The 15,457-nt window shown below is 42.2% G+C and overlaps 1 protein-coding gene across 1 annotated transcript in view; it reads right to left on the bottom strand.

Annotated features, from left to right (window-relative positions):
* cacna1g (calcium channel, voltage-dependent, T type, alpha 1G subunit) overlaps window positions 1-15,457 on the bottom strand; it is a gene marked incomplete at both ends in the record, with an annotated part of 367,943 nt that overhangs the window by 80,624 nt on the left and 271,862 nt on the right. The window contains 2 exons of the mRNA XM_080747312.1: window positions 10,918-11,102; window positions 13,561-13,629. Of these exons, the coding sequence (XP_080603438.1) occupies window positions 10,918-11,102; window positions 13,561-13,629 (254 nt within the window). The remainder of the gene's footprint in view (window positions 1-10,917; window positions 11,103-13,560; window positions 13,630-15,457) is intronic.

Below are 15,457 nucleotides of genomic sequence, written 5' to 3'. Positions count from 1 at the left end.
CGCTCTTCACTTCACCGAAAATAGCTGGTCTACAAGCTCACAATGCGTCGCAACACAACGCGTTGTGAGCTTGAGACTGGCTATTTTCGGTGAATGTTCATTGCAAAAACAGGGACGCTATACGGATCAAGTGGTTAAAACAAAATGCCTCAGACATTAGATATCTACAGCAGGGGGCTTCAACATTTTCAGGCCGAGGACCCCTTAGTTGAGAGAGAGATGAAGCAGGGACCCCCACAACCTTTTCATAAATTCCATGGGGTTTTTAAGCCATGACATCATTTTGTAGTCAGACCTCCAAGCAGATTAAGTATAATTCTACCACTTTCCTTTCAACAACAAAGAGAAGAAAAATGAGTAAATAGTAAAAATAGTAAAAAGATTCACGGGCGCTGGGGCCTTTTGGCCCCAAAAGTTCTCCTCTGCCTACAAAATGATGTCAGACTTAACAGCCCCATAGTTTCATCGTTTGACAGCACAATCGTCAATGTATTTTGGATTCATGTCAATTTGTTTTCTGATATTTGACCACTTGAACTGTCAATATTTAATAAACTTGAGCTTTCACTCTGTACTTAGTCTGCTATTTTTCCCCTCTACAAACCTCTTAGCCGAAAATAGCCGATCTACAAGCTCACAACGCCTCGTTGCTATTTTTGGCTAAAGTCCTCAGAATATGGACAAGTTCAAGTGGTTATATAAAAAAGGGGAAAAAAGTCACAACAGGGGGTCTGAGGACCCCCTGTTGAAGACCCTTGATCTACAGTATGTAATCGTCTGGCTACTGTGAGACTAATTGCCGGCGAGGCTGAGGGATGCGTCTCAGAGGCAATAGGGGTCAACAGCGAGGGGAGAACGCCCCGCGACGCATCAATGATCAGCCTATCTCGCAGCCCTGAACCCCGCCGCTATGCAAGCTTTTACAATAGCCCGCCTGACCTGAAGACGACGGCACGTGGCAGAGACAATTAATAACCGCGTCCCGGAGGAGGTTTTCTGCCTTTCTGGGTCGCAGCTGGATGGCTGTAGGAACGTGCCGTTGATGTCGGGCGACGTAAAGGTTCCAGGAAGTGAAGCGAGGTTCTCACCTCTGGGTGCTCCCTGAGGAGAGCCCTCAGAGCGCTCAGAGTCGCCCGCTCTGATGGACGACTGGTGGAGTTCGGTGTCTGCCCAGTTAAACAATGCACATGCATCATCCTGTCATGGACGCACATACGCAGCCATGGAAGACATACTCAAATGTTTTACTTGAGTAAAAGTATCAATACCCTGTTGTAGAAATGTCTGGTAAATTTACTCAAGTAAAAATACAAAGTCTTGGCATCAAAATGACATTTGAAAATAGCAGATCTAAAAGCGTCACAATGCAACAAGTCGTCTATCTTCAAATTCCCAAAGTATATATATGTAGGTCTGAAGTGGTTTCATAATAGTAATCGAAATCTACAAAGTAACTAGTACGGTAAATAAAGTTTTCTAAAAACTATAGAGGAGTAAAAGTACAGTACAATATTTGCCTTTTGAGATGTAGTGGAGTAGAGGTTATTGAAAATAGTAGTATTATTCCATTTCCAGTAAAGTAAAAATTGTAAAATACCTAAAAAATGTACTTGTACACTACTAGAGTACATGAACTTAGTTATTTTCCACCACTGCATACACACATGCACACACGCTCACACATAGACACACTCCCATGGCCGTGGACGCTCAATTTGGGGCGATAACGGTGCCATTAATATCGCTAATGACAAACGAGTGCACGTGGATAATAGAGCTGTACACAGCATACTTAAAAAAATGAAAATCAGACATCTACTGAACAGCCTGTGGAGTTTGGAATAGTTTAGGCGTAAACTCTTCAAATCGTCTCATGTAATGCCTTTCATCAACTTTAATGCTCAGTGTTAAAAGAATACCACACAAATGGGGCTTAGCGACACGAGCATCGTGATTGAGTGTGTGGGTTTTTGAGTGCATAAAAGTATTATCCCCAAGTTGAAGCCAGCACCACTCAGATGCTCTGCGCGCACGTGTGTGCGTGTGCGTGTGTGCGTGTGCGTGTATGCATGTGTGTGTGTGTGCATGTGTGTGTGTGTGTGTGTGTGCGTGCGTGCGTGCGTGCGCGTGTATGCGTGTGTGCGTGTGCGTGCGTGAGTGTGTGTGAACCCACGTGCAGTCGTGCACAGAGCTGCTAGAGGGGAAACCACAGACAAACTCATATTTCATTCACGCTCCCACAGATGACAGAGCGTGACACAGCTGCCGCAGTCAAACCAGGGTGACAATATGCTGATAGTGAAATTAACTCACAGTGGCTTCTCACTTCAGGCTGCCTCGCGCTGGATGTGTTGCAGGGACAGTGTATTGCACAGTGCAACAGTGGAGAAAACCAGTGGTGGAAAAAGTACTCACATAATTGAAAAAAAGTACAAGTAAAAGTATCAATACTCCGTTACAACTGAAATGTACTTGAGTAAAAGTATGAAAGTGTTGGCATCAAAATGCACTTAAAGTAACAAAAGTAAAAAATGTCTGAAAATAGCCAAGGTATAAAATAGGGCTAGAGTGGTTTATGTATGTTTTATAATATTATAATTGTCTCCACCAGCCGAAGGCAGGGGGAGAGTATGTTTTAGCCCCTGTCCGTGCGTCCGTCCGTGCGTCCGTCCGTCAGTCCTCCGAGTTTGTTAACAGCTAATCTCCGGCGCCGTTGGCCCGGTCGCTGCCAAAATGAGCGCATGCACACTCCCTGGATGCCAGAACCTCTGCCCCACATTTTTTAAATGGCCCTATTCTAGCGCCACCATGAGGCCGATTGCTAAACACAGTTCTGTACACTACTCCTACAGATTTTCTCCAAAAATCACGCAAATCGGTAGACAGTATCTCTACAGTCATGTGATCGACACGGATCTGTCTGATTGTCCATATTCCATCCTGATTGGCTGATATTGGCTTTCAAAGTTTGTAAGATTGGTCCATTTTGGACAAAATGCCTCAAATCACAAACGCAGAGTGCAATTAACATGAAATCGCGCACACACGTTCCCACTAGGCAGAGGAAGAAATGCCACTTCACATTTTTTAAATCAGCCTCATGGTGGCGCTATAACAGGCCGATTCGTGGTTTTACCTCTAACTCCACCGATCAGTTTCAAACTTTGTAAGCGCACTCCATGGTTGCCAATTCAGAACTTCTGCCCCACATTTTTCACATGGACCTGTTCTAGCACCACCAGGAGGACAATTTGTGCAAAACTACCTTTTGGCCAGTACTGCTACAGATTTTGTCCAAATATCACGCAAATCAGTAGACAGTATCTCTACAGTCATGTGATCGACATGGATCTGTCTGATTGTCCATATTTCATCCTGATTGGCTGATATTGGCTTTCAAAGTTTGTAAGATTGGTCCATTTTGGACAAAATGCCTCAAATCACAAACGCAGAGTGCAATTAACATGAAATTGCGCACATTCGCAAAAGGCCAAGGAAGAAATTACACTACAAAATGTTCAAATCAGCCTCATGGTGGCGCCATGAAAGGTCTAAGATTGGTGAAGAACACATGCCACCCTTTTTACATTTGCCTATTATAGCACCACCAAGACGCGTGGCCTGGTGGAGACGTGCTCGGAAGAGCACTTCTTCTAGTTTATATCTGCAAAGTAACTAGCAACTAAAGTTTTCAAATAAATGTAGTGGAGTAAATGTACAATATTTGGATCCGTGGAGTGGAAGTAAAAACGTTGGAAATTGGAAATACTCAAGTAAAGTACAAATACCTCTAAATTGTACTTAAGTAAAATGTACTTAGTACACCACTCATGTGAAATTTTTGTGAACATACAATTAGGGTTGGAAATTGAAATTAATCTGAATCAAAATGGCATATCTAGGGCTTTGGCCACTATGGCAGGCGCTGCAATGAGGCAGCGTTCACGAAGCTGGCGGGGGAGAACATTCTGTTGCTGCACTATAGCGACTCCTACAGGTTGGTCAGGACACCTGTTTAGCAGTAGCCTCTCGTAGCCAGGCTTACTCATCTGCAAAGAGAAACGCCTGGTCAAGATATGAGGCAGATACAGTTCTAGGAGGTGGGGCTGAATTTTCCCGGAAGTTGTATCTTTTTCACAGTGCGGTGTCCCTGCAAACGTATTCCCCGCTGGAAAGAATATTGTCTACGTCTCGTGCTCCGTCGGTTGAGCTCGCAATAAACAATATGCAAACAAAAACATTGATTCAGGCGATGTTACACCTATTAAGAGCCAGTTAAGAGCTACAATCAAATGTTGTTTTTTCGCTGGGGAATGTAAACAGACCAGCACCGCATGACGTAACTTCCGTTAAACGCAGTACTTCCGCTAGAAATCTTGGAATCAAGCAGAAGTAATTTATGTTGCCCAGGGTGGTTCAGCAGGGAGCAGAACTGAGAGGGCTAGAGTGTTCCCCCTCACATGGAATTTCAATCTTTTTGTCTCCTGGTGAAATTCCTTGTGAGGAGGAGGAGAGATGTTATTGTCTAGACCAGGGGTCGTCAAAGTTTTTCAGCCAGAGGATCCCTTGGCTTAGAGAAATGAAAAAGATCAAAAAACGCTGATAAAAAGAATGGCGAATCCACTCATTGAATACAAATCCTTAAAAAATCCCTTATCAAATCTTTGTAGTGCAGAAAACTATTTATCTTTGCAAAAATCAGACCAGCTTTTAGTGCTGACAAAACCCATTCAGCCTTCTAGGACAGAAACATACTCAATTTCTAAATTAAAAGATGCAGATGAGATTTGGAGTGAAAAGATGTAATAAAAGTTTTGACTCTGAACTTATCGAATCCGAATGATTGGCCTACTTGGAGCCGTGCTACAAAACAGAACGGACACTGAATACCAACCCTACATTTTATATAGCGCTGATATATTCATCGCACTTTCTAATCGCTATGGCTTTCACACCATTACAAACTTGGAATGACCGTTCACTACCACTTAACACCTCATGACTCAGCAACTTCGTAGTTTAGGCCAAGCTACAGTATCTGATGTTGCAGTCTTGCTGACTCCATAATATAGTTTTACATTATGCAGCAAAGGTCTTAATTTGATAGATTTAAACCATTTCGAAGAAAACCTGCCACTTGAACGATATGGTACACAATCACTGCTACAGTATAGCTTTGTTCTAAAGTGATGCGTGGACACAGCTTTGCAGCATTACTACATCACTGCTCTGCCTATTATCACAGCAAAAAGTGCCCTCATGGGCATGTTTTTTGCTTTTATGGGACTACGATGCAGTAGTGGATATCAATTGTGTTTCCAACATGTTAACGTTGCCCTCATTAAAAAAGCTTTTTCCTCTCTGCTGACTGGACTGAATTGTCTCTGGCAAGGCTTCAGTTCCTAGAGTGCACAATAAAAGCCTCGGCGTTCATTTAACTCTGACAGAGGCTTAAAAAATGTCTTCCCATCTTCTCCTCTGCCTCTGTCTGTCCCAGACTGTCCATCTGTCTGTCTGTCTGTCTGTCTGCCTGTCTGTCTGCCTGTAGCCCATTATACTTTGTTGGTTGTTTTATGTGGCGTTCAATAAGAGTCTATGGTTGCTTTCATGAGTTGTATTAACACTCGGGAACACAGGGTTCATTCAATGATATGGCTGCTGTTGACAACAATAACAATACTACTAGTCTTTCTCAAGCATTGTGCACAAACACAGGGGTGTCACACCAAATTCTGGGCCCTGGGTACAAGGATTCACTGTGGGGCCCCCATGAATGGGAACGCATTATTATGCATTATTTTGTGCTTTAACCATTGAACAATAGCAGATATACAAGCTCACAGCGTGGCACTCGGTGCCACGCTGTGAGCTTGTATATCTGCTATTGTTCAATGCGAGCTTGTAGATCTGCTATTTTTGAATAGCTAAAGTATAAAATAATTAAGGCCCCTCCACCTTGGGCCCTAGTAACTCAGTCCCACTTTCCCCCTGCACAAACTGACTCTAGATAGAGCTAGTAGTACGGTGGCTGGCAGGTAACATAATGCGTTTGAACAATGCATGTAGTTCTACGACGGTGTCATGCGGCAAAAAATTGCTGATCCACAAGATCACAACGTGTTGCGGACACGCTGCATTGTGAGCTTGTGGGTTGCCTATTTATTACGGAGCATAAATGTCTGTCTGTCTGTCTGTCTCTCTGTCTGTCTGTCTGTCAATCTGTCTTCCTTTCTTTTCCCCATCTCTTCTCTGTTGCTGCTGACAGAAAGCCTCCTGTTACCATTTAACACAACATTAGTATTTTCAACGGTAGTTGCTAAAAATACGTCATAAGCTGACTTTAAAACCTTCCTTACTGGACATTAATACGTTAATACAGCCCCAATCTGGCCATGCCCTCGGATTAACCACTTCAACCCAGCATCGACCCAGCATTGCTATCCTGGGTGGAACGCTTGCCAAAAATAGCAGCTCTAAAAGCTCACAACGCTCATTGTGAGCTTGTAGATCCGCTATTTTTGTCGAAGATGTTTGGTGTAGAGTGAATAAAGTGCATACAAGTACAGTTTCAGGTCCATTTTACTAAGAGAGTTGAAGTGATTAAATAAGGCAGGCAGGAATTAAAGTGATAAACAGAACATTCAGCACCAGTTTGAATCAATACTGGCCTGGATCCAGCATAGAGCGCCATCTAGTGCTATTACTGGTGCTAGGAAAATAACTAAACAAGATGATGGTTAATCCAGACTCAATCATCAAATTAACTTTTATGAACTTTAAAAGAAATGTCTGTCTCAGAGTGTGCCTGCTAGAGATCTTCCACTAATTAAGCAGTAAAGTTGGCTTCCTAATCCTGTTGGCTGTGCAACTGTAAAACTGATGACTGTCTACGTGATGTCAGGACGTCCTAATTGGCATCCTAAATTGACAGCAAGATCTGTTCTCGTTTCTCTCTGAGAACTCTTTTCTGGCAGCGACTTATTTCTGCTAATAACACTAATAATGGAAGGTTATATAGTTCTAAATATGGCATAAACTGTCAAAAGCTGTCAAAATCAGTCAATTAGGAAAATCTAATTATTATAGCACATTCTTATAGTAACCGATGAGCATCTGACTGACTATTATTTTCATAATTCTAGATGGTCCAGAATTGTTGTTTTGTTTACACGTATAAGCGGTCAGCCACCATTATCCATGTGAGCTTGTTCATTGGGTAAGATACTGTTTTCCCTTAAAGACATGCTCGGAGGCAGCCATCGTATTACAATGCTGCAATCTACACATGTGTGTAAACACCAGGGTTTCCCAAAGTGGGTGCTGTGGCACCCTAGGGTAGTGTTGTAGTCGAGTCCACCTAAAGCGAGTCCAAGTCAAGTCCAAGTCATATGGGGTTCGAGTCCGAGTCGAGTCCGAGTCAAGAGCCCCTGGGAGGGGGTCGAGTCCGAGTCGAGTCCGAGACCAATGGGAGGCGAGTCCGAGTCGAGTCCGAGACCAATGGTAGCTGCCTTTCGGAATCAGGGAAATAATTAACCTTTTACAAGAGAGTTCTTGTAAGTGCTACTGTACATCTAGACTAGAGGCGGAAAGTTGTCTATTCATTGCAGTTATTCCCAAACTTCTTTAGCTCAAAACAGAAACGAAAAAAGGGGGATATTTACTCACAACCCATTACAACTGGTCCGTGACCCAAACATGGGTCCCTCATCCCTACCCACTGTTTGGGAAACAGTGGTCTATTGCACCTTTAATAATGAGGACATGTCCTGTCCTGTACTGTACTGTATATATTGCATACTGACAACCACAGCACTTCAGATACTTCATTAGCAGAAGTGGACGAGGTGCTCAACGCCAGAAGTTGAGTATGGATGAAGTGTGGATGAATAATCCTGGTCAAATATGACTCGACTACAAGTGAAAGCTGCTCTGTCAAATTCGTACTTAAGTGCTGGAGTACTTTCTTTTAAAAATACGTAAGAATTCAAAATACATTGCTTTAAAAAAATATTATTCTATATTAAAAATAAATAAATTATGAATTTAGCCAATCTACAAGCTCACAACACATCATGACACATTGTTAGCTTCTAGATCGTATACAAGTACAGTAGGGTCTAAATTGGTTAATTCATGTCGTACATTTTACTTTCCTAGAGATGTTGAGTCAAAACTACAATATTTGCCTTTAAAATGTATATAGTGGGGTGAAAGTATTCAAAACTTACAAATAAGTAAAGCACAGATGCTCAAAACATTTACTCAAGTACAGTACTCAAGTAGATGTACTTGTTACTGTCCACCACCGTTCATTAGATGCCAGTTAACTGCCTGGTTTATCACATCAGCGTGACACACACCACATCCTAACGCTTATCCCTTCAGGCTATTTGTGTTGGGCAGAAACCTTGTATCTCCATATTTCAACATTATCATTATTTAAAAAATGGGATGTGTGATGCGTTGTGACTTGTAAGCTTATATTTTTCTCTATTTTACATTATTTTTTAAGATCTTTTTAATAATGTAAGAAACAATTTTGGACATACAAGGTTTCCACCAAGACGGCGACGATATGGGAAATGGCTCATTGACCATCTCGTGCAGAGTTTACATAACAGGGATATGGCTGCACAGTAAATCCTGTGATTTAAGTCTGAGAGTGTAATCTCTTTCACCCTCAAAGTTAAAGGAACACTGAGGATTTCACTGTGTGCTGCTGTGCATACCCACGATTAAATGAAATCTACACAACATAAAACATGGACACACAAACATTACAAAAGAAAAGATGAAAGCAGTTGAAAGGAATGTAAAAGCAGTCTTGGCAGAACATATTTCACTTCCAAGTCTAGGAGGTCAACGTTTAAAAAGAGCAAGGAATGCATTGAAGTGCACATCATCGGCAGTGTTTTGTGGGTAAATTGGACAGTGTGAAATGAACGGTTTATTTCCGTGCTCTTCCTGAGAATGTCATACATATTCAAAACATCAGCAAGGCCTCAAGGCTTCCCCACACGACATGAGAAACCAAGCATGTGCACCAAGCGAAGCATGCAGCCGCACCCGCATGCCCGCACGCATGCACACACACAGATATACATAAATAGATACCAGGGACGTGCTGGGCCCCTGATTCGGCCCGGGAAAAATAGTTGGAGAGGCCCCCCTTGTATGTCCAAAACCGTTTGTTTTGTATTTATCATTTTAAAAATGATTTAAACTAGTGAAAACAGCTGATCTACAAGCACACAACGCCTCGCACCGCGAGGCGTTGTGTGCTGTTTGTCTGCTGTTTTCACTACTTTTGTGCAACGGCCTTGTATGGTGAAGCAGGGCTTTTGCTTTGCGAAAGAGATACGAGGTTTCTGCCCGACAGTGCGATTTACTTTGTTGGCCGCGCAGCCCGCAGATGTTGCGCCCAGCCCCCAAAATGGAACGAAGGTCGACATTTTATTTTGATTTTTTTCCTAATGGCCGGCCTGGACCGGCCGGGAATGAATGTTGTCCCGCTTTTCCCAATGGCCAGCACGTCCCTGATATACGTACATACAGTATACATGATAACTTGGAATTGTAGATTTCGCCCTGCATGTGTCATTATAGCCTAAAACGGATATGTGCATGTGTTGTTGGCTCAAATGTACGGCACCATGGTGCACACAGCCATGGGGGGGGGGGGGGGGGGGGGGGGGGGGGGGGGGGGGCGTAACGCTGGTGCACACAGACCCCGCAGGGTCTCCAGCACCTCAAAGCTGACAAAAAGTCTCTGCTTATTTCGAACAGCTTAAAACCACACCGTCGACATCCAGCAACACTCACCACTGCAGTGGGCTTATCTAGCTGTACTCCCAACTGTAGACATACTGTAAATGCTGGCCACTCTGGAGATGTATGCGCCCACATGAATATTGATGAGTGCACGACCGCATGTTCATGATACGTAAAAAATGTGGTGCAAGTACACAATGCGTGCGTGGTCGTTTGTGCATGGTTTTGAACAGTCCTAGGATCCTCAGCATTCCTTGAGGGAGTCCCCAGCTAAATTATTGATAGTTAGGAAACAAACTGACATTTTCGGGTCTGTAACTCAGAGAGTGCACAGTACAGTAAGTAAGTAAGAAAGTAAGTAGGTCAGCAAGGCCTTTTCGATATCAGCCGAGGTGAGTTTACAGATGGAAACATTTGGTTCCATTTGTACCCCCTCAGAGTTAAATGAACACTTCTACGTAACACTTAAATTAACACTTCCACAGTGTAGATTGGGGTCTAAGGGATAAAAACATTGTATCAAATGGAAGTCTGTGGCCCAGTGCATTTCATCTGGAGGTCCTCAAAAGAAAATGGCTCTGATTCACTGGTAGAGTAATGTATGTATGAGTTTGTGTATACCAGGGTTTTCAACTTGCTCAGGCCTCAACTTACTCAGGCCACACCATAACCTTTTCATCCATGGCACCCCTGAATTACACTGTTCATTTTTAGAATCTTATATTACGCTGCGTAATATGCAAATGTTTCCACCTGAGATACGGTATGTCACGGAGAAATATCGATTTCCATCACCAAAAATAGCAGATCTACAAGCTCACAACACGCCACAGCGTGACGCTTTGTGAGTAGTGAGCTTGTAGTTCTACTGTTTTTGGTGAAGAGAGTTGAGGTACAGTAGATGGAAAAATAACTCATCAAGTACAGTGCAAATCAGGTCTGTTTTACTTAGCATAGAGGCTCTAAGTGGTTAAACTTACTGAAGTGATATTGATGACCTCTAAATATGATCAAAGTATTCTGCAGCACACCTGGACTGGCATCACAGTACCCTAGGGCCTAGGGTGCCACAGCACCCACTTTGGGAAACCCTGGTGTTTACACACATGTGCTGTAGCTCTGTGCACTACGTGTTCTCTGTCTTACCGTAGAGGTCTGAGTGTCCGCAGCAGCCTCAGCACTCGGAGCATGCCCAGGATCTTGGGAGAGGAGTTGGAGATGAGAGACACCAGGATGTCTATGACGGAGATCAACACCAGCATCCCATCCAGGAGGTTCCAGGTGCTCCTCAGGTAGACCTTCTCCCCGAAGCAAAAGCCCAGAGCCACGATCTGGACAAACCCAGACACCAGGGGATCATACAGTGTGTATAATGATAGACAAAGGACACAGTGAAGTAATGTGCAACTGTACTGTTTACTAGTCTTTCAGGAAGTAACCCCCACCCCAAAGCATCCTGGGAGATGTAGGCAATGCTACTGCTACACCTCCCCTTCTTAGCTCAGCAAAGACATTTTCTTTAACTTCTCAAATGAACTGGATTATCTAAACTTTTCAAATGCACATGAACTGATATTACGTAATAAGACATACATCTTTTTTTTTTTTTTTTTTACGTGCAACTGTACTGTTTACTAGTCTTTCAGGAAGTAACCCCTGCCCCAAAGCATCCTGGGAGATGTAGGCAATGCACTACTGCTACACAGTGTACGTACTGTCCGGAATGGCCCCCAGATATCAAGAGAACAGTGGTGGAAAAGGTACTCACATTTTATACTTAAGTAACTATACTGCAATGTGAAAATGCTGTTAGGCTGTGGTCACACCAAAGTACCTATGAGAATGGATTCCCCATTCAGCCAATGTATTTCAATGGGAATGGAGCGGTTTCATGCCAGTAGAGGTTTTAAGCAAAAAAACGCTCCATCCTCATTGGAATGCACTGGCGGAAATGGAGAATCCACTATCATAGGTACTTTGGTGTGACCGCAACCCTACAAGTAAGAGTCCAGAATTCAAAATGTACTTGATTAAAAGTACAAAAGTATTGGCATAAAAAAATACTTAAAATACCAAAAGTAAAGGTACTCATTATACAGGATGTCCCATTTCAAGTTTTTAAATGTATAAAAACTTTTGAAAATAGCAGATCTACAAAATCACAATGCGTCACATCGCAACACATTTTGAGCTTACATGAGGTGTAGAGTATTGGATTCAGCAAGTGTTAAGGTGACAGACGGCGATTTATTTATTTATTATTATTATTATTATTTTATATTTAGATTTGCCTTTTTTTAATGTAGGAAATTAACAAGAAAACAGGATGTTCACTTGATACCCATAGCTGGCAACCCACAAACGGGGACCGACCCACTGTTGGAGAAACACTGGTCTGATCTATTTGTGTCTGTGAGTTACATGCTGTGCTGCAATGTTTTGTTGTTTGCCAGTCCTCAGGTGTGTTTCAGAGGGACGCAGAGGATTCTGGGCACAGTAAATTATGCGCAGCTATTGTAGTTGGTGGAGTGATGGGGTCTATTTCGATGGGGAAGGGCTAAGAATACCAAACGTATTAGTTTTTTTCCCCCCACTACTCCCCTATCATTCCACCACGCTGTTTACATTGCAGAAAATAACAGCGGCTGTGCTGTGGCATTTCTTTCTCAAAAACTCATTAAAATGGGGACAAGCAACAGAAGACAACTTTGTAGCTTAGCTTTTGCATTTCAAAGCAACTTGTGCACAGTATTGAGCAAACACAGTACAGTACAGTACTGTACAGTACAATACGTAATGTGGCTGTGTATGTGTATGGCTGTGTGCCAATTTGTGTGACAGGTGATTTGCATAATGTTGCTGATTGTTTAATGTGTGAAACTCAGTGGTATTGACTTTTAAAGTATTTCCAATTTTCAATACTTTTAAACTTCTTCACTCTACTACATCTCAGAAGTTAAATTTCATACAATTTCACTTTGTAGTCGTGGATTATTATTACAAAGCGTATTAAACACTTACAGCCCTATTTACATTTATAATACAAGCTCAGAAGGCAAAATATCGTACTTCTGTGATTTTTCCATGACTTTTTTCATATAAATATATATTTTATTTGAAAGTGAAATATCCCTTTAATTTCAACGGATAATCTGTAACTTTTGCGTCCAATTTGAGATTCAGAGTCAGAGGTTAGATTTACTGAATTTCCCCCTTGGGATAATAAAGGTATCTATCTATCTATCTATCTATCTATCTATAAAGGTATCTATCTAGATCAGGCTGTAACACGTTTTTTTTTTACTGTTTTTTTTTTACTGGACAGAATTCCCTGACAAAACAGGTTCACCCATTAAAACCAGGAAAGGATCTGTATCATTTTAGATTTGAGCGAGCTTGTACTTCTGCTAATTTTGAAAAGATCTTAGATTAAAAGATCTTGAAAGAGTGAGAACTATTGATTTAGAAGACATTTTGTAGAATTGGCCTCAGGTAAGACGATTGTGGGCGATTCTACAAAAGTCTTCTAAATCCATAAAGATGTATTCCCGGTCTTAAAATGGGTTTAAAGATGCTGCTACAAATCATCAAATCTTGAGAGCACACACACACACACACACACACACACACACACACACACACACACACACACACACACACACACACACACACACACACACACACACACACACACACACACACACACACACACACACACACACACACACACACACACACACACACACACACACACACACACACACACACACACACACACACACACTGTACCTTTACGGTCATCTCAGTCACGAAGATGAATGTGAAAATGTAATTGGACATCGTCAAGAAGATCCGTTCCTGCAAAGGAATAGATGGACGGGGTGAGATACAGGATAAAAGCTCTGATGAAAAATGCAAAATCACACTTGGATCATTTATGAACATCAAAATTTGTATTTTTCTGTGAAGCTTTTAGGAACATCACCGTCTTTCTTGGGAAGCATTTTAGCACTTGTAGGTAAAGTATTTATGAAGATCACTACTTCCATTTGGCCAAAAGAGACACAGACCGTCATGTCGTGCAGCTTCGCCACTTGAACACCATACTTCGTCGCCAATCAGGCAGAAGCCTCTTAAATCCATAATTTCACTTTGTATGTTTATTCGTAAATTAATGGCCTACTTTGTCATACTGCAGTCTCACATAATTTGAATTTGATTCCTGAAAAGTAGCAGTTTTGGACATACTATATTATGTGACCACCCGACAGAGAGGATTTGTGCAGCTTCGCTGAATCCCTGGCCCTGAAACGCTCCAAACGTGCCACTAAACTGTGGCTGACTTCTCCCATGCAATGCATAATGTGTGACTTATACATTGCGCACGGGTGTCACATGCTGAAAATAGAAATCTACAAGCTTGTAGATCAGCTGAGCTGGAACTGTGTATCTCGGAGGGTTTATGCAAAAAGCCAATTTCAATTACCCTGTGCTAATTAACAATGTATAGATTGTTCTTCTTCTTGTCATTAAATATTCAGAAGGCAGATGCATCTATTGTAAAATGTTGCGCCAACTTGTCGGCTGTCAATTAACAGAATCCACACACGCTCCCCTTTTTCTGACAGGAGGCGTAAAGCAGCAGAGCAGACTGTGAGACAGATTGTTTACTGTATGGTAGACTTACATTTATTAGAGCGTTGATGTGCACACAAACATCCATTTCCCTTCCACCAAAACAATGTCTGCCTGCCTGCTTCCTCACTACTCTCTTGCAAAAGCATCACCAGTTATTTTATTTCATTCTTAGGCTTTTTTCCAGGAGAATAAACTAAACATTTTCTTTTCTTTTACACAAACACCCCATGGAGTGGCCTTTCCAACAAGCACGTACAGAGGAGTTCTATAGTGTCTACCTTACATACTGTCCAGTACTCACATGAACTTACAGTTACAGTAACTTATCGTTGCTGTCGGGCAGAAACCTCATATCTCCGTATATCTCCGTACTTTTTGTGTGTTTTTGTTGTTGTTGTAGATGAACACCCTACTTGATCATACTGGATCGTCACACAAGACTTTTGTGTGACGGCAGCGCAGCATTGTTCAGACGGCGCATTTCGCAGACCCATCATACAGTACTAACCGTATTGCTAACCCTAAACGTAACTGCACACGTAGTCACGTAGTCGGAATAATGAGATGTCGGACTTATGGGCAGTCCCTTGTGTGATGCTGTGATAGTATGATTGAGTAATAGGGTATACATTTAGAGCAGGGGTCTTCAACGTTTTCAGGCCAAGGACACCTTAGTTGACAGAGAGATGAAGCAGGGACCCCCACAACCTGCTCATAGATTCCATATAGTTTCATTGTTTGACAGCACAATCAGTGTATTTTGGATTCATGTCAATTTGTGTTTTCAGATATTTAACCACTTGAACCGTCAATACTTAATAAACTTGACCTTTCACTCTGTACTTAGTCTGTTCTTTTCTCCCTCCAAAGCACTTTGCCGAAAATAGCCGATCTACAAGCTCAGCGCGAGGCGTTGTGAGCTTGTAGATCTGCTATTTTTGGCTAAAGTTCTCAGAATATGGATGCTAGGGTTCAAGTGGTTAATATAAGAAAGGGGGAAAAAAACAAGTTCCTATCACACAAAGATTTGGAGGACCCCCTGTAATAA

Source organism: Nannobrachium achirus, assembly GCF_963921795.1.
Source record: "Nannobrachium achirus genome assembly, chromosome: 18".
Taxonomy (NCBI): domain Eukaryota; kingdom Metazoa; phylum Chordata; class Actinopteri; order Myctophiformes; family Myctophidae; genus Nannobrachium; species Nannobrachium achirus.
This window is presented reverse-complemented; position numbering and strand designations above follow the sequence as displayed.